Raw genomic sequence first — 19,445 nt, 5'->3', positions numbered from 1 at the left:
CCTACCTGAGCAGTCCCGGATTGCGAGAGGGCACAGGCCAGGTTGAGGGACACATTCCCCCATGCATTAATTTTGTGCTCTGGGCCTCTAGTCCTATCTAATAAAAGAGAAACATGCAAATTAACCTTACCTCTGCTATGCGCACAAGCCACGCCCACCAGCCACTCAGGAGTGAGTATGAAAATTAACCCAACAAATATGGTGGAGGCCACAGAGCTGGAGAGAGCAGGAGGCTAGGGTTGTCCCCAGCGATGGAGGAAGCCAAGCTTTTTGCCCGCCCTGGCCTGCCCTGGCCTCCTCTGAAGGCTACAAAGCTTCAATTATAGAAGATAAATAAATCCCAGATACCAGGGCCTCTGCTTGGGCTGCCAGGGAGGGTGGCCGGCCTGCAAAGCACCACAGGCCCCTCACTCAGGCTGCCCTAACCACCAAGGGAACCCGACCCTGATCCAGGATACCCTTCAGGGCAAACCAACCGGCCCCCACCCATGTACCAGGCTTCTGTCCTATCTAATAAAAGAGTAATATGCAAATTGACCATCACTCCAACACACAAGATGACTGCCTACATGTGGTCAAAGATGGCTGCTCCCATGGGGACCCAAGATAGCCGCCACAAGATGGCCATCAGGGGAGGGCAGTGGGAGGGTCCAGGCCTGCAAGGGAGGGCAGTTGTAGGCGATCAGGCCTGCAGGGAAGGGCAGTTGGTGGGGACCCAGATCTGCAGGGGAGAGCAGTTGAGGGGGACCAGGCCTGCAGGAGAGGGCAGTTGAGGGGGACCATGCCTGCAAGAGAGGGCAGTTAAGGTTGACCATGCCTTCAGGGGAGGGCAGTTAGGGAGGACCAGGCCTTCAGGGGAGGGCAGTTATGGGTGATCAGGCTGGCAGGGGAGTGGCTAGGCTGCGATCAGGCTGGCAGGCAGATGAGGTTAGGGGCAATCAGGAACGCAGGCAGGCGAGCAGCTGGGAGCCAACAGTCCAGTAGGATTGGGCCTAAACGGGCAGTCGGACATCCCTCGAGGGGTCCCAGATTGGAGATGGCTCAGTCTGGGCTGCATGAATTTCATGCACCAGGCCTCTAGTCTATACTAATAAAAGGGTAATGTGCTAATTAGATTATACATTTTCTGGACATCCTTCCAGACATCCAGACAAAGCCACGGTGGTGGGGGCCGGTGCAGAGGTGGTTAGGGGTGATAAGGCCAGCAAGGGATAGCAGTTGGGGGTAACCAGGCTGGCAGGGGAGAGCAGTTGGGGGTGAGATCAGGCCAGCAGGGGAGGGCAGTTGGGGGTGGGATCAGGCTGGCAAGGGAGGACCATTGGGGGTGAGATCAGGCCGGCAGGGGTGGGCAGTTAGGAGTGATCAGGCAGGCAGGGGCAGTTAGGGGGGGATTAGGCAATCAGGCATAGAGATTAGGGGTGATCAGGCAGGCAGGCAGGTGAGTGGTTAGGAGCCAGCAGTCCCAGATTGCAAGCGGGATGTCGGACTGCCAGTTTAGGCCCAATCCTACAGGTATCCGGCCTAAACCAGCAATCAGACATCCCCAAGGGGTCCCTGATTGGAGAGAGTGCAGGCTGGGCTGAGGGACACCCCCCACCCCGAATGCATGAATTTTGTGCACCGGGCCACTAGTTTATATATATATATATAAAAGCCTAAGCGACCAAATGAGCAGTTGCTATGACGTTCACTGACCACCAGGGGCCAGATGCTCAACAAGGGAGCTGTCCCCTGATAGTCAGTGCGCTCCCACAGCAGGAGCCCTGCTCAATTGACCAATGGGCACCAGATACAGGGTTCACACCTGGCAAGCATTGCTGTGGTGGCGCCAGCTTCCCAATAGATACTGACTGGGCTGGAGCCTGCGGCAGGCGCAGCGGGGCCAGGGTGAGGGGGAGTAGCAGGCAGGAGTGGTAGGCAGAATTGGGCTAACGGTTTCAGCCCAATCCCCACAGGCCACACAGGGATCCCACCAGTTTATGAAACTGTGCACGAGGCCTCTAGTATAACATTTTCTTACCTTGTGAATTTATGCTACATTATTTAAAGTCCTGATTCTTTATACCTATAAAAGATTTTGATTTTAATTGTCAATCTGTAGTCACATAATTAATTGCATAATGGGTTATATGAATTCTTGGGTGAGTCATTTAAAACTTAATTCTTTAATGTTATTGATAGTCATATCATATCAATTCCCTAATAGTCTTTGTGACTATGAAGATAACTATTTATTGTGAAGACAAGTGTAGCATATCATTTTTTCCTAATGTGATAAAAGATAACCTTCTAGTTATTTCACAAGAATAAGTCGAATAAGTCTGTGCTATATAATACGTAGAGAACAAGAGTTAAGATTGGAGTTCTGGACAATCAGCTAGCCTTAACTCAATAGCTTAAAGACTCATTCATTTTTACGTGGAAAACCACCCTAAAGTGGTTCATGTATCAACAGAATTACAGATTTTATAGGTCTTTGGGCTTTGGAATTGTTTGTGAATAGTTGAAACTATGTCAATGTTCATAAATCTCAGAGTATTACTAATTATTTTTTGAATTTTGCAAATATTTTAGGGTTATTTAATAGATGTGTTTTTCATTAAAGCAATTATAGGAGCATTATAATAAAGTAAATAAAACAACAAATGGAAAGTAATTTATGAAAGCATTCATTTTTCCTCTCCCTCAGTCCCAGGAATATCTCCTGCATCCTTCCAGACTTTTCCCTATGTAGATCTTTATAACTTAATTAACTGTTCCTCTGTTACTTGAGCTATCTTTTTCTCAAAAACTCCTAAGCTATTTTTAATCATAAAAACAGTAATAAGTGCTAAACAGTAATAGAACTGAATGTAAAGATTTACAATAAAAAGTATAAATCTACCTCCCCACTTCCCTACAAAACACCTTGCTACCACCAAGAAGAATCTGAGGTTACTTTGATTTAGAGGAATAGATGTTTATAAATTTGACTGTGCTTCAAATCCTGTTGTATTTTTATAGGATGTTGTCTTGGAGCTGGAATTTGAAGGTGTAAAGGATAAGTTCAGCATGGTCCAGGTATGGCCTGTACGTCAAGTTCGGCCTGTCACTGAGAAGTTGCCTGCAAATCATCCTTTGTTGACTGGCCAGAGAATCCTTGATGCCCTCTTTCCGTAAGTTTGAGTTGTGTCCCAGTTTTCCCTGAGTGATTATCACCATAGTAAGCCTAATAACTAACTGCCATCATGCAAAGTTACTATAGTATTAAGTATTTCCTGTGCTGTATGTTATATCCAGGTGCTTATGAAGTAAAGGTAATAAGAGCATATAGTGTTTCTTTTTGAGAAGAAAATATTTTTTATAGATAAATACTTTATGGGCTAACCCTATAATACATTTTATCTAGAGAAATTCTTTACTTTCCCCTTTCTACCTTCCACTATTCTCCTCATTTTCACAGCCACACCTCTGAGAAGAATGAATAGTTCTTTCCATCTTTCCCTCTAATTCACCAATACTACTCTGCCCTTGGCTCCACCACTCAACTGAAACTACTCTCACTAACATAGTCAGTCACTCCCATACTTAATTCAATAACTCCATTTTATTACATTTTACTCCTTCCTCTTTGAAACACCTTCTTTCTTTGTTCTTCATGTTAGCTTTTGTCCACAAGTTCTAATTCTTCATTGCAGGCTTATTCTCCTTAATTTTGTTACTTCTTAGTGTTTTTCCTCTTTTAGGGCCTTTTTTCTCATCATTAGATATTTTACCCTCTGAGGATAACTTCATCCACTCTCATCACTTAAATATTCATATATATAGACTCCACTATCTGTTTCTTCATCCCAAATTTCTTTTGCATTCTAGACTCACATATAAAACACTTCTAATTATACCTCTCCTTTTCAGTGTCCTACGGGGGCAAAACTAAAGCAATTATCTTAATCACCACTTCCTTTCTTACAACTTGTTCATTTTTCTTTGTTGCCTCTCTCAGCACATGTCATTATCATTCTTCCATCCCTCCAGTGAATGCCTAATCTAAAATCTGTTACTTCTCTCAAGGATCATTTTTACCCTTCCACATCTCATTATTGAACAAGTGCTTTTATTCTTTTCCCTAAATATGTCTTACCTGTATCTTTCATCTCTGCTTCATGACCCTAATTAAGGCTCTTACTCTAATTCCTGCAATAATCACATTTAATCAGACTTGCTATCTCCAATCTTGCCTCCTAAGTGGTTGTCCTTATTATTACATAGTGATTCATTTAAAACATGTCTTGTTCCTCACTGTTTTCTTGAAAACCTTCAGTGCTCTTCATTGCTTTTAAAACAAATACAAATACACACTCACTAACTCTTTACAAAGCTAACCATGATCTGGGCATTGCTTACCTTTCAATATTGTTTCAGGCACTTAATTGTCTAGCTACTTCCTTATATACCATCTTCTAGGCATACTGAGGACTGTTAATTTCTCAAGCCGTGCTCCTCTTGGGTCTTGGCCATGCTGTTCCTTCTGCTGAAAATGTTACTTTCCTTTATCTGACTGATTTCTCTTTCCTTTCTGGTCTTATCTTCTTTTAGGGAGACTTTCCTAACCCAAACTCCAATCCAGTGTTAGACTGTGCACCAGTTCCTGTGTATTCCCACAATACCTTGGTTTTCTATGATAGCACTTTTCACGTTGGGTTGTATTGCTGAACTTCCAGACATGGGCACACCCAGCCCTGCTTCCCCTCCCTAGGTTAATAGTGATTTGAAAGAGGTATGCAAAGCCATTGGATGAATGGGCATGCCTTCTGAATTTATCAGTCACTGAAAGATTTGGAGGAGAAAAGATTTTAAGGATCTAGTGTTTTGGTGAATTGTTATGATAAAACACAATATTATAAAGAAATTTTTCTTATTGTCACATCTCATTTCTCCAGTCCAGACCTTATCTCTTTTTTTTTATTTTTTTTTTATTTATTTTTTATATATATATTTTATTGATTTTTTTACAGAGAGGAAGAGAGAGGGATAGAGAGCTAGAAACATTGATGAGAGAGAATCATCGATCAGCTGCTTCTTGCACACCCCCTACCGCGGATGTGCCCGCAACCAAGGTACATGCCTTTGACTGGAATTGAACCCGGGACCTTTCAGTCTGCAGGCTGACGCTCTATCCACTGAGCCAAACCGGTTTCGGCCAGTCCAGACCTTCTCCACACACACACACACACACATACACACACACCCTCACAACATTTACTTTCTTATGTCCTTAAGATTATTTCACTCTGAACTGCCACATTTTAGGGAAAATGTGGAAGTGGCTGCTAAATAGTACTGCAATCACCAGCAGTACTGCAGTTTATCCCCCTGGCATGTAAGCACTCTGAATACAGAAACTTTGCTATCTTTTCTTTTAAAATCCTCATTTGAGGATATATTTTTTATTGATTTTTAGAGGGAAGGAAGGAGAGAGAAATATGGGAGGGAGAGGGAGAGGAAAAGAAAGAGAAACATCAGTGTGAGAGAAACATCATTTTCTTCCCGTACATGCCCTGACTGTGAATGGAACTTGCAACCTTGGTATGTGCCCTGGCCAGAAGTCGAACCCACAACTTTTGGAAATCAAATCCAATTGATCCACCCGGCCAAGGCAAACATGGCTATCTTATTTTCTATTGTCTTTCTAGTATCTCCGCGTACATTTTTTAATGTCCCAGAAGTACTTTGTAAATATTATTGGATGAATAAAAGGGGTTGACTGAATACCTTATCAAAAGTTTTTGTTTATTCCCACAGCAAGTTGTGAATTTAAGGTCTTAACTTTTTACCTTAAGAGACAACTTTCAATAGTCTTTTATATTTGTATTGTAGCTCTAATTCATAAATTGTCCTTTCATGAACTAATTTCAATAAGCATTCAGAATATCATTAATACTATTTTATTTGTCTTTTTTGGTGTGTGTCCCTTTTCCAAGGTACCTTGTGAAATTTACTTTCACTTTTCAGCTTTTAAAGCTGACACATGCATATAAGTACAACCAATGGTCACAAAACTGTGGAGAGGGAGGGTATGTATGGGAGGGGGGGGGCATTGGAATATGTACAAAAATAATAACTTAATAAAAAATATATATAAAAAAATAAATAAAAATAAAGCTGACAGAGATGATCAGTGATTAACAAACAATACTATTATAGGTACTAACTAGGGGAGCAATTATACCTATAATTGCTTTTTGTGAGTGTATACATAGATACACATGAAAATATTTGAAAGTTCTTTCTTTAACTTACACTTATTTTATTTACTGGCATTTATTAGCAAGTAAAATAATTTACACTTTGTTTTCTTTTTTTAGATGTGTGCAGGGAGGAACTACTGCAATCCCGGGGGCTTTTGGCTGTGGAAAGACAGTGATTTCACAGTCTCTGTCCAAGTATTCCAACAGTGACGTAATCATCTATGTAGGATGTGGTGAAAGAGGAAATGAGATGTCTGAAGTCCTTCGTGACTTCCCAGAGGTCTGTATCTATAGAACTTCAAAGAAAATTTTATTTATTTATTTATTTTAAAAATTTTTTTACTCAATTATTATTTGTGTACATATCTTACCATTGAGCCCCCCCCCCCCCCCCCGCCCCATACATACTCTCCCGTCCCAGAGTTTTGTGTCCATTGGTTGTACTTATATGCATGCATACAAGTCCTTCGGTTGATCTATTATCTCCCTCAGATCTCCCTACCCTCCCTGCTGTAATTTGACAGTCTGTTTGTTGCTTTACTGTCTCTATATCTATCTTTTGGTTCATCAGTTTATAATGTTTTTCAAAGAATATTTTAGAGAAAATACTATTAATCAACTTTCACTAGCAATTAATAAAGCTTTGTGTTTTATCTGGACATTACTCTTGTTTATCAAAGATCTTTTAAGGAATTTTCTAATTATACTCGTGATTCAATTTATATATTTAAGGAAAGAAATTTGTTTCAGCCCGACAGACACTTGAAAGTTTCTTTTTGTAGTCTGGTGGTTTTCAGTTATTGGGAGAATGTAAAATAGACAATAGGCTTTATATGATTTTCTAGGTTACTGTAGTAATAATATTCCTTTTTCTATAAAATAATGGATTTCACTTAGGAAATGGAAATAATGGCTGTCATTTTTACAGCGCAGTGGAAAAGGAAGATGAGTTTGGAGTGATGGAGAATATTATTTTGGCAACACTGATTAGAAGAGAGGTTAAATATAGACAGTTTGTAAAAAAGAGACTAAAATGTTCTATTTATAAATTAGAACATCACTAATAGATTGTTTGCCTCTAGCTCACAATGGAAGTTGATGGTAAGGTAGAGTCAATTATGAAGAGGACAGCTTTGGTAGCTAATACCTCCAACATGCCTGTGGCTGCCAGGGAAGCCTCTATTTATACTGGTGAGTATATGAATTAGAATAAAAGCAGTTAACATTCATTCTTAAGTTTAGAGCTAACATCAAACTTCTTCTTTTCCAAAGAACTTTTCTTTCATTCTAAAGTAGCTCTGTTTATATAACTGTATCCCTCGTTTTTAAAAAATATTTTACCTATATCTTTTGAATATATCAATAAAAGACATTTATAAAGCTGCCCCAATCTTTTTAATGACTATAAAATGATGTATCTTCTATTTTACTGTGTTTTTTTTCCATACACTTTTGATTATCAATCTATCTCTGAATAAATCTGTATCTCTATAACATGAATCATCAGCTTTGAATTATTCTATTTTGACTCCTGGATATGAAAGGTAAGAATATCACTGTGTTTATATAGTACCTTCAATCTATGTTCCTACATCCATCCCAGCTTTTGGTAATTTTATTTCTACATTTTCAGGATTTATAATTTTTACCTTATATTCTGTGATCATAAATCCAATATCTGTATTAGACTTAGACCTATAATAAAATGGAGTCAGTGCTCACTGGTAGTCCTTTGACTATAGTTTCTCTATTTGCTTTGTGGTTAGCTAAAATTTTTGGAAGTTTCTTCAAGAAAGGCTAAGGAGCTGGGACCGGTTTGGCTCAGTGGATAGAGCGTTGGCCTGTGGACTGAAAGGCCTTGGGTTCGATTCTGGTCAAGGGCATGTACCTTGGTTACGGGCACATCCCCAGTGAGGGATGTGCAGGAGGCAGCTGGTCAATGTTGCTCTCTCATCAACGTTTCTAACTCTGTCCCTCTCAATTCCTCTCTGTGTAAAATCAATAAAATGTATTTAAAAAAAAAAAAGGGCTAAGGAAACTATATATCCTGAATTCTTTCTTTATAAGTTTGTTTTTTTCTCTTGCCTTTCTATTTTAACAATAGTTTACTGAGTTTTTCATTCCTTGGCAATTCTTATTCTTGCATCTATGAACATGTTTCTTATTTTGGAAAAATTCAAGGATAGTTTCTGAAACTTTCTCTTCCATTATAGTTATCTTCTTCAAAGTAGACATACTGAATTTCCTGTATCTATTTCCATATGGATAATTTCCTGTAATCCTTTTTATTTAGCCTTTTGTCTGTAAGTTCTATGGTATTTATTTATTTATTTATTTATTTATTTATTTTAAATATATTTTATTGATTTTTCACAGAGAGGAAGGGAGATAGATGGAGAGCCAGAAACGTCGATGAGAGAGAAACATCGATCAGCTGCCTCTTGCACACCCCCTACCGGGGATGTGCCTGCAACCAACATACATGCCCCTGACTGGAATCGAACCTGGGACCCCTCAGTCCGCAGACTGATGCTCTACCACTGAGCCAAACCGGTTTCGGCCTATGGTGTTTATTTTTTATGTTGCTCCTAAAGAAACCTTCATTTTCTTCCAGCTCTTTGTTGAGTTCTGCTGGTTCATGAAACATCTTTTTCTGATCTTACTGTATATTCCTTGAGATTTTACTTTGCAGCTGAATTAAGATTTTCTTTTATTAATTATATTCAGAGTTTTTATCTGTTCCTTTGCCATCATTATATTTTATTCTTCTATTTTCTTTATCTTTATTGTTTTTGTTCTTATACTGATGTTTACTAATACTATTATTCATCTTTTCAGGATATGGGAGGGTGTGACTTTTGTTATGGTCTAGAGCAGTGGTCAGCAAACTCATTAGTTAACAGAGCCAAATATCAACAGTACGATTGAAATTTCTTTTGAGAGCCAAAAACCAACTTCCTTGCATAGGCCACAAAGTTTCACTCACACTGTACTTGTGTGCCCACATGTGGTGTTTTGTGGAAGAGCCACACTCAAGGGGCCAAAGAGCCGCCGCATGTGGCTCACGAGCCTCAGTTTGTCGACCACTGGTCTAGAGTAGCAGGAATTTTTCATGGTAATCTGTGGACTTCGTTATAGCATGGAATGGTATAAGTAAGTCATTTTTCTCTTTTCCTCTCTTGCCAATAAAGTTTGTAACAGCAAAATCACAAGATTTCTTTCTCTTCCAGCCTGCTACTCTCGCTGTGTTTTATTTTTGTACCCATCTTCCTTCTCCTTGATGCCATAACTGGGCCCAAGGAACTTCTGCCACTACCCTTGAATACCTTTTGCAGTGGCCCAAACATTTCTTAGTTTTGTCTCTCAACAGGTGTCTCCTAGTTTGCAGAAGCTTGATCTGAGATGTGTTGCATAGTTCTTTGTACTTCTTAGAGGGCACTTATATGTGTCATTTAACCTGATGTATATAGGTAGATAGGGCAAGAGCTTTATTATTTTAACATATTAGGAAACCATACTGGGAAATGAAGTTACTTAGCTAAGGTCAATGACAGAACAGAAACTAGAATCCAGCACTTCTTTCTCTAGGTTAGCTTCTTCAAACGGGTTAACTTTGTGTATGATTTTACAGGCAGAACTTGATCTGCATGGCAGAATGATCTGGATAATTAATATATTACTCATGTTAATAACATACTACTTTTGAAAAATAATGAGCTAATTGGTTAAGGGTTTTTTGGTATGTGTATATATGTGACACATAGGCAAAAACTATATTGAAAATTAATTTCAAACTTAATTATATTAATAGGGAAAAGAATAGAGAAAAAACCCTTTTCTACCTGTTAGAATGTATATCATATTAAGGAAGGCTAGGCTGTGGCAACAAATATACCTTAATACAATTACTCAATATAACACATGTTTATTTAAGGTGGTTAGGGAACTCTTTACTCTGTCATTCTGGGCTGGGACCCAGACTGAAAAGAACTCTTTCATTTCAGCCCGGGCCCTCCAGAGCTCCTGGAAGCTCCCTCCCTCTGAGTAAGCCAGAGGAAGATGTGGCTTGCCTGGCAGTGAAACACATTAACTTGATTAGCTAGAAGTCAGTTTACACGGCCATATCTAAATGCAAAGGAGGTTATAGGAAATACAATTCGTCTGTGTGTCCAAAAAAGAGGAACCGATTTTGGTGAAACAGCATATTGTCTCATGTACTTCTTGCTTTAAAATGTTCTCAAGGGTGAAAAAGTCAGGATTATACACTATAGTGTTATAACTTATAGTATTCTTCCCAATTTAGGAATTACATTGTCAGAATATTTCCGTGACATGGGCTATAATGTCAGTATGATGGCTGACTCCACCTCTAGATGGGCTGAGGCCCTTAGAGAGATCTCTGGCCGCTTAGCTGAAATGCCTGCAGGTAAGTCTGTGTATCACTTATTATGTAAGCAAAACTGATAGTTTTGGGGGACTGCCCTATACCTCTTTAAAAAAAATTTTTTTTTCTTCATTTTTCAGATAGTGGATATCCTGCGTATCTTGGTGCCCGTCTGGCCTCTTTCTATGAGCGAGCAGGCAGGGTGAAATGTCTTGGAAATCCTGAAAGAGAAGGGAGTGTCAGCATTGTAGGAGCGTAAGCACCTAAACTATTTACTTTTCAAAGGATAAAAAGGGTAATTTGTTTTGAAGAGAAAATACTTAGCCACTCTGGGAGCCGTGATTCCTAACGAGGTTGCACATCGAAGTCACCTAACGAGCTCTCTAGGTCATTTCTTTATGTTTTGGTTCCACAAATGTTACTTGGCTGATTATTACATTTAAGTCACAATATTGTAGGAACAACTTAGAAAATTATAGACATGTTAAGGTAAGATTATATATATAAAAGGATAAGTGACCGACTGTCCGTCCAACCGACCAGCTGGCCGGTACATATGACATGCACTGGCAATTTAAAAATAAATGTTGATTTGCACTTGCACAGTACATGTAACTCTAACTGGTGCCAACCGCACACATGTGTTTCGACCTGTCATTGTCAGCCGTGAATTTGGTGGTTTTGTTGACATTCAGTGTGAACCACAGCACGATTTAGTCATCGACCATCCAACTAACCGGCTGACCGGTACATATGATGTGCACTGGCAATTGAAAAATAAACATTGACTCGTGCATGTGCATTACATATAAAGCTCTCACTGGCACCAAGCTCATGTGTGTTGTAGTTTTATGATACTACTAGAGGCTTGGTGTATGAAATTCATGCATGGGGTGGGGGGGGGGGGTCTTTCAGCCGAGCCTGCACCCTCTCCAATCTGGGATCCCTCTCACAATGCAGGACTGCTGGCTCCCAACCACTCACCTGCCTGCCTGCCTGATTGCCCCTAACCGCTTCTGCCTGTCAGCCTGATCACCCCCTTACCACTCCCCTGACAGCCTGATCGTGACACCAAACTGCTCCCCTGCCAGCCCCATTGCCCCTAACTACATTCCCCTGCCGACCTGGTCACCCCTAACTGCCCTCCCTTGCCAACCTGGTCACTCCTAACTTCCCTCTCCTGTAATCCTGGTTCCCCTCCCCACAACTGCCCTTCCCTGCAGGCCTTGTCTCTTCCAACTGCCCTCCCTTGCGGGCCTGGTCACCTCTAACTGCTCTCCCCTGCTGGCCTGGTTCCCCCCAATTGGCCCTTTTCTGTAGGCCTGGTCACCCTGAACTACCCTCCTCTGTCAACCTGGTCACCCCTAACTGCCCTCCCCTGCTGGCCTGATCACCCACAACTGCCCTCCCCTGCTGGCCTTCTTGTGGTAGACATCTTGTGTCCACATGGGGACAGGCATCTTTGACCACATAGGGGTGGCCATCTTGTGTGTTGGAATAATGGTCAATTTGCATATTACCCTTTTATTAGAATATTACCGTATTTTTCGGACCATAAGACGCTCCGGACCATAAGACGCACCAGTTTTTAGAGAAGGGAAATGAAGAAAAAAAGATTCTGAAACAAATAGTGTCCTAAAATATTTTATGTGCATTAAAACCCAACATCACAGTCATAAACACATGTAATCAACCCAGTAAAGTAAACAGCAGCATTTAGAACCATTTTAGAGCCGGGCAAGCACACAGAGACCACACAGAGCCGGGCAAGTAAAAAAACTTTTTTTTTTAAGTATATGTGTAGGCTATATTTGGACCATAAGACGCAGGGACTTTTTCCCCCCACTTCTGGGGGAAAAAAAGTGCGTCTTATGGTCCGAAAATACGGGGTGTGTATGTGTGTATATATATATATATATATATATATATATATATATATATATATATATATATATACACACACACACACACACATACACACACACATATACTGTTTTGACATGTAAGTTTTTTCAGTAATGTAATTATCACACAAATATTCTCCTTATTAATTTCCTTTCAGTGTGCACGAATCTGTACACTGGGCCACTAGTATTATATGATAAAAACAAAGTACAGATTCATGATCACTATTTAAAGCACACTTTGTTCTTAGAGCTTGTCTTCCTATTTCATCTGTGTGATTAGAATAATAAAATTGCTTATAATATCTGTCTCATTTATCATAACTAGAAGGTATTTAGTTATTCTTATTTATTTAAGATTTTTATGGAGACTTTTCTTTCCAAAGGTCATTACTAAAGTTATATTAAAAAGCCATTTACATTAAAATTGGCTTGCGTATACAAGTTATTTTTCATAAGCTAATTTTCATTTCCTAATGACTATTTTTTTCTTTTAAATTTAGAGTTTCTCCACCTGGTGGTGATTTTTCTGACCCAGTTACATCTGCTACTCTTGGTATTGTTCAGGTATATCTTTTCTAGTGTAGTCAACTTCCAAGCTGGGCACCCCCTACCCTATCCCCATGGGCTGTCCTAATGTTATCCAAATCATCATGAAGTATTTAATTTGGTCACTAAAGAATAGGTGATGGGAAAGTCTGTTTTAGTGTTTTATGAACATTCTTATCACAGAAAGCCTTTAATGCTGTCTGTTCCTTCTTAGCTCTTTACCTAGGGTTTATAATATCTGTAAGTGGGAAATATATCCGATGTAGCAAAGTTTTATTAGTGTTAGAGTAATACTAACCATTAAGTTAGAGAAATTTTAAAGTATTTTAAAGCAATTTTAAAGTATTTTTTAGTTGATTTTAGAGAGAGGAGGGGAGAGAGAAACATTGATGTGAGAGATAAGGATTAATCCGTTGCCCTGATTGGGAATCAAACCTGACACCTTCTGGTGTACATGAGGACGCTCCAACCAACTGAGCCACCCTGACCAGGGCAAGTTAGAATGACTTTAGATGTGGAACAAATGAGCCCCCAAATGTGTATTGGTAAAAACTTTGTGGCAATTTTTTTCTTCTACTGGTAGTAATTCAAGGCTCCTTCCATACTATCTCCTAGCCCAGGGGTCAGCTCGCGAGCATGGTTTGCCGCTCTGTTGACTAATGAGTTTGCCAACCACTGTCATATACTACCCTTTACATCTTTGCACACATTATGTCACAATTGACTAATCCTCACAGCTTCCAACTGCACAGTAACATTTAGTCTAGTCCAGTGGTCGGCAAACTCATTAGTCAACAGAGCGGCAGACCGTGGCTCTCGAGCCGCATGTGGCTCCCGAGCTGCGGTTTGCCAACCACTGTCCTAGCCTGATGATTGTCTGCATCTGGCCGGCACAAAGGGAACCTAGAGAAGGCACACCTATTTTCTGAACCTTTAGCCAAACCAGACAAAAGCAAAGCTGGAAAAATGTTGCTTCTGCCGAGGCAGATGCTTCCCAGTGACAAGGCTTATATTTTAGTGGGTAGCTAGCCAACTTAGCCATTAAAAGAAGCCTAAGTGAAACATGTGTACAAATAGGGATATGGTGGGAAAATAAGTTGATGTGTATTATTCATTTGGGAAAAATAAAATATTTGGTTATGTTTTTGTCAGCATTATATTAAAGGAAATGGCAGAGGCTAAATTTACAACTCTCAAGGACCTTAACTTTTGCTAAAAGTTTGAGTTTTAAATTGTAGGGAAAGGGGGAGAAAGTTAGGGATGTATAAAATACACGTGAATGTTTGGCCTCAGAAAAATAACTGCTAGGTCTTACTGGACTGGCCCTTCATGATAGGGAACTAACTTGAACCAGAACATTTAGAGGTGTTTTGTTTTTTTTATATATATTCAAAGGGAGTGTGTATTCTATGCATTTTCTTGTTCATCTCTTTATATTGCACCATAATAATATTCAAAACAATAAATTATTCTTTTTCTAAATTTGACACACTATTAAGGAAATTCAGATAAATTTTGATTTGTATGTATTATCCATCTTGAAATTGAAAGAAGTATATTTTTTAATTGCAAGTTTTATTCTATTTCAATTATACTTGTTAATACTAAAAATATACATTATTTGCTACACCCCCCCGCCCCCATATGTAATTACATATTAAGGCAGAATATACCTCAATACATGTTGTTGTTTTTTTAAATTTTTTTTAAGAGAAATAATTCTTTAAATGATTGCAAGTTTGTTTGTTTTGTTTTTGAATCAGGTGTTCTGGGGCTTAGATAAGAAACTAGCTCAACGTAAGCATTTCCCCTCTGTCAACTGGCTAATCAGCTACAGCAAGTATATGCGTGCCCTGGATGAGTACTATGACAAGCACTTCACAGAGTTTGTTCCTCTGAGGACCAAAGCTAAGGAGATTCTGCAGGAAGAAGAAGATCTAGCAGAAATTGTACAGCTTGTGGGAAAGGTGAGTTATAAAAATCCCACTGGAGTGTGGTAAGGACAGCTAGAACATTGGATATGCAGATTCTCCTTAGCAAAATGAGTACTTAGGAAATATTTTTAAACTAATAGCATTTATAGATTATTTCTTTATGTTGGCAGATATTTGAGAGACCTACTTGTGTTGTGAAAGGTAAAATAGTGATTATTGCTTTGATTTTCTGTTGATGAGTAGCAAATCACTCTCACACTTAGTGACTTAAAAGTGTTTTATTACTCATGGTTTTGGGTTTGATGGCTTCAGTTAGGTGTTCTTGCTTGGGATCCACATACAGTTGTGGTCACATGATTGTTCAGGCTGGAGTTATTTGCAAGTTTCTTCCTTCACATGTCTTGTGCTGGGGCTGGGATGTCTGGGATAGTAAAGGGCTGGCTGGGCATTTCTGTCTCTGTAGTATGTTCAGGGCTCTCAAAGTGAATATAAAAAAGAAAGGAAGTGGAAGCCACCTTAAGCCAGGGCCCCAAAACTAATGTAATGTGATTTCTGTCTTATTAATTTGGTCAAAGCAGTTTATAGAGCTCGCCCACATGCAAGGGGAGAGGCTTTCGCTTCAGAGCGGTCAGAGAAGTAACTAAATTGTTAGGGCCTTTGTATTCTTTCAGCCATTTCTAGTGCTTCACATGGTCCTGGTTTTACTGTCGGTGATTTACTTTTTTATTTTTTATTTTTCACCTGAGATGTTTATTGATTATAAAGAGAGAGGAGGAAGAGAGAGAGGGAGAGAAAAAACATTGGTTGGCTGTGCCCCAACCAGAACCCACAACCTCGGTCTGTGCCCTGACCTTTTGGCAAATGGGCTTGATTTACTTTTATTTCTTGAAATGGACTGTACCTGTCACCAACCAAATTAGAGGGAGTAGAAGTAGGATCTATTAAAATACATTTTTTCAGGACCCTATGACTAAGAAAGATTGGATCTGACCCACCATGACCTGCCCAGTTAGAACCCAGTTAGAAATCTTGCCTGGCCAGTGTGGCTTGGTGGTTGAGCATCAACCTATGAACCAGGAGGTCACAGTATGATTCTGGTCAAGGCATATGCCCAGGTTGCAGGCTCCATCCCTGTTGGGGCATATAGGCAGCAGCCAATCAATAATTCTCTCTAATCATTGATGTTTCTCTCTCTCTCTCTCTCTCTCTCTCTCTCTCTCTCCTTTCTGAAATCTGTAAAAATACATTTTTTTTTTTAAAGAAAAAGTTCAGGTGGGGTGTTAATTGGGGTAAAAAAGAAGATATGTAATACTTTAAACAATAAAAGTTGTTGGATTAAAAAAAAAAAAAAGTTACCTACATATCACTGGCTGAATTTTATCCAATATCAGGATTGTTCCTTATTACTTCCAATGTAAATTTTTAATTGTTTCTGCATTTTTAAGCTCATTTAAAATGTTTTAGTATCTTCCATCTTTCATTGTCCTTGTATACATTTAAAAAAAATAAATTCAGGCTTCTCTCTATTAAAAAAAAAAACAATAAAAAAAAAATAAGGCTCTGATGTGTGGTTATATAAAAAAAAAGAAAGAAATCTATTATCAGATCACTCTGTGAGGTTGCTTTCTATCACCAAACATGTACATACCCCCTTTTTTATCCACACGTATTTGTCACAAAAACACAAATACTATATGATTCCACTTATATAAGGTATCTAAAGTAGTGAAATTTGTGGAAAAAAGAAAGTGTTTACCAGAGACTGGGAGGGAAGGGGGGGAGGGGGGAAGGGGAGGAAGAGGGAAAGGCAGTGGTAACAGTAAAAAGAGAGTTGTTATATAAACTCTAATGGGTATAGAGTCTCAGATTTGCAAAATGAAGTTACGAAAATCTGCCCTAGCTAGTTTGGCTAAGTGAACTGAAGGGTCCTGGGTTCAATTCCAGTCAAGGGCCCAGGCTTAGGTTGTAAGCTTGATCCCCAGAAAGGGGCGTGCAGGAGGCAGCTGATCAATGATTCTCTCTCATCATTGATGTTTCTATCTCTCACTTTCCCTTCTTCTCTGAAATAAATAAAAATGTATTTTTTTTATTTATTTGTTTATTTATTTATTTATTTATTTATTTCACAGAGGGGATACTGCAGAAGCAGAGCTTGGAAGCAGAATAAAAAATGTATTTAAAAAATACATTTTGAAAATCTGTTTTACAATAGTGTAAATATGTTGTATACTATTGAACAACACTTAAAAATGGTGAAGATAATAAATTTTGCATTATGTTTTTTACCACAATAAAAAAGAACATCAATAAAAATAGTTACGAAGTGAATTTATAAATGGTAGGTGATTGTGTGTGCTCAGATAGTTTCTGCTTGCTCATTGATTACAACCATGGTCCCACATTATGGAAGTAAATTTCTAAAATTACATTTTTTTTCTCTTCTAGGCTTCTCTAGCAGAAACAGATAAAATCACTCTGGAGGTAGCCAAACTTATCAAAGATGATTTCCTACAACAAAATGGATATACTCCTTATGACAGGTAACCTATCCTGCTATTTCTTCTTTTTCTTTTTATATGTAACTTATTTTTTTATTTTTAAATATATTTTTATTGATTTTTTTACAGAGAGGAAAAGAGAGGGATAGAGAGTTAGAAACATTGATGAGAGAGAATCATTGATCAGCTGCCTCTTGCACACCCCCTACTGGGGATATGCGTGCAACCAAGGTACATGCCCTTGACCGGAATTGAACCTGGGACCTTTCAGTCCTCAGGCCGATGCTCTATCCACTGAGCCAAACTGGTTTTGGCGTAACTTTTATTTTTTAATTACAGTTGATGTACAATATTATATTAGCTTCAAGTGTACAACTAGTAACTAGATGTTTATATGGCTTACAAAGTGATCACCTTGATAATTCTAGTACTCATCTGACACTATACATAGTTATTACAATACTATTGACTATTTCTTAGGCCGTACATTACGTCCCCATGACTATTCTGTAACTACAATTTGTACTTCATCTTTTCCCCCCAACCCACAATCCTTAAACCCCCCCCCCCCCCATCTGATAACAAAATGTTTTCTGTATTTATGAGTCTGTTTCTGGTTGTCTTGTTTATTTATTATTTTAGATTCCCCATCTAAGTGAAGTTATACATTTGTCTTTCTCTGACTTATTTCACTCAGCACAATACCCTTTGTGTTGAACCATGCTGTTCCAGATGGCAAGATTTCATTCTTTTTATAACTTGAGTCATATTCCATTGTTTGTATACACCACTAATTTATCCATTCATCTCTCGATGGGTACTTAGGTTGCTTCATATCATGGCTGTCGAACCTAATAATAGAGTAATATGCAAATTAACCATCACTCCTCTACACCAGCCAAGCCCACCAGCCAATCAGAATGAGTATGCAAATTAATCCAACAAATATGGGTGTTGATTTGCATACGCAGAGGGAGAGGAAAGACTGAAGACAGCATAGAAGGAAGAGGGAGGCAAAGTGGAAAGCAAGGTGGCTGCAGCTGCTGGAGGGAAAATACTGGCAGCGCTTGCAGGGCAAAGCAGGGCGAGGTGTGTGACCCTATGTGGTAGGTGTCTTGTAGGGACCAGTGTCATAGCCTCTTTAGTAACCCGAGCTGTGCACTTGTGGTGCCCCCTGCCCACTTATAGGCTGTGTGCATCCTTCTATTGCAATTGAGCCTTGATTGCTGTTGACACATCACTGGGAATGATTTATGAACAGGCAATATTGGCTGCAAGGAATGGCTATGATTATAGTGGAGGAGCTGCTAAGCAGGGGTCTACCCCATGTTGCAGGAATTGCTTCAGCAGAGATCTGGCCCTCAGTGACTTTGTCCCTTGAATGTGTAGCTCATGGAGGTGATTTGGTGGTGCTCAGTGTGATCTGAAGCTGTCCATTGGGTGTGTTGGCTCCAGGGCCTTCCAGGAGGTGCAGACTAAGGTTAGCCGTTGCCTGTGCCCTGCCTGGGGCCACCTGGCAGGTGCTACAAAGTGATTTGCAGATGGCTGCTATTTGTGCTAAGCTTGAAGGTGCTTGGGAACTGCTAAACTAGGAACTGCTGCTTGAGTCGGGCCTAGGCCCACTTAGCTAAAAGTACAAGCATGCTGAAACTAGAGACTGCTTGTTTGGGATTTGTGAGCCTTTGAGCCAGTTTGCTAAGTTTGCTTTATGAGCCCAGCCAGGCCATTTGTATGTAAAAGTCACAGGAAATGGCAAGTTGGATAGGGCAGCATCTCAGGGAATTATCAAGATGGGTGAACAGTATTAACCAGGTTGATGAAGACTCAGGTAGGGCTCCCACCTGCCCACTCTGTGTGGAGAAAGGGCTCAGCAAAGGCACAGTGGCTTCTGCCAGCCCTTGTGTCTGGGAGAAAGCTGCCCCTCCAGCTCTCACTCTGAGTACAGAGAA

General features: G+C 39.6%; 1 protein-coding gene across 3 annotated transcripts in view; it reads left to right on the top strand.

The window, feature by feature from the left end:
- The window catches only part of ATP6V1A (ATPase H+ transporting V1 subunit A), a 55,358-nt gene that overhangs the window by 29,170 nt on the left and 6,743 nt on the right, over positions 1-19,445 (top strand). For all 3 annotated transcript variants that reach the window (XM_036447946.2, XM_045583983.1, XM_036447947.2), the window contains exons 6-13: positions 3,004-3,155; positions 6,345-6,507; positions 7,310-7,418; positions 10,531-10,653; positions 10,752-10,866; positions 13,019-13,082; positions 14,828-15,031; positions 17,444-17,538. In XM_036447946.2, the coding sequence (XP_036303839.1) occupies positions 3,004-3,155; positions 6,345-6,507; positions 7,310-7,418; positions 10,531-10,653; positions 10,752-10,866; positions 13,019-13,082; positions 14,828-15,031; positions 17,444-17,538 (1,025 nt within the window). The remainder of the gene's footprint in view (positions 1-3,003; positions 3,156-6,344; positions 6,508-7,309; positions 7,419-10,530; positions 10,654-10,751; positions 10,867-13,018; positions 13,083-14,827; positions 15,032-17,443; positions 17,539-19,445) is intronic.

This window comes from Pipistrellus kuhlii, unplaced genomic scaffold, assembly GCF_014108245.1.
Source record: "Pipistrellus kuhlii isolate mPipKuh1 unplaced genomic scaffold, mPipKuh1.p scaffold_m20_p_2, whole genome shotgun sequence".
NCBI lineage: Eukaryota > Metazoa > Chordata > Mammalia > Chiroptera > Vespertilionidae > Pipistrellus > Pipistrellus kuhlii.
The sequence above is the reverse complement of the archived record's forward strand: the minus strand, read 5'-3'. Positions and strand labels throughout refer to the sequence as shown.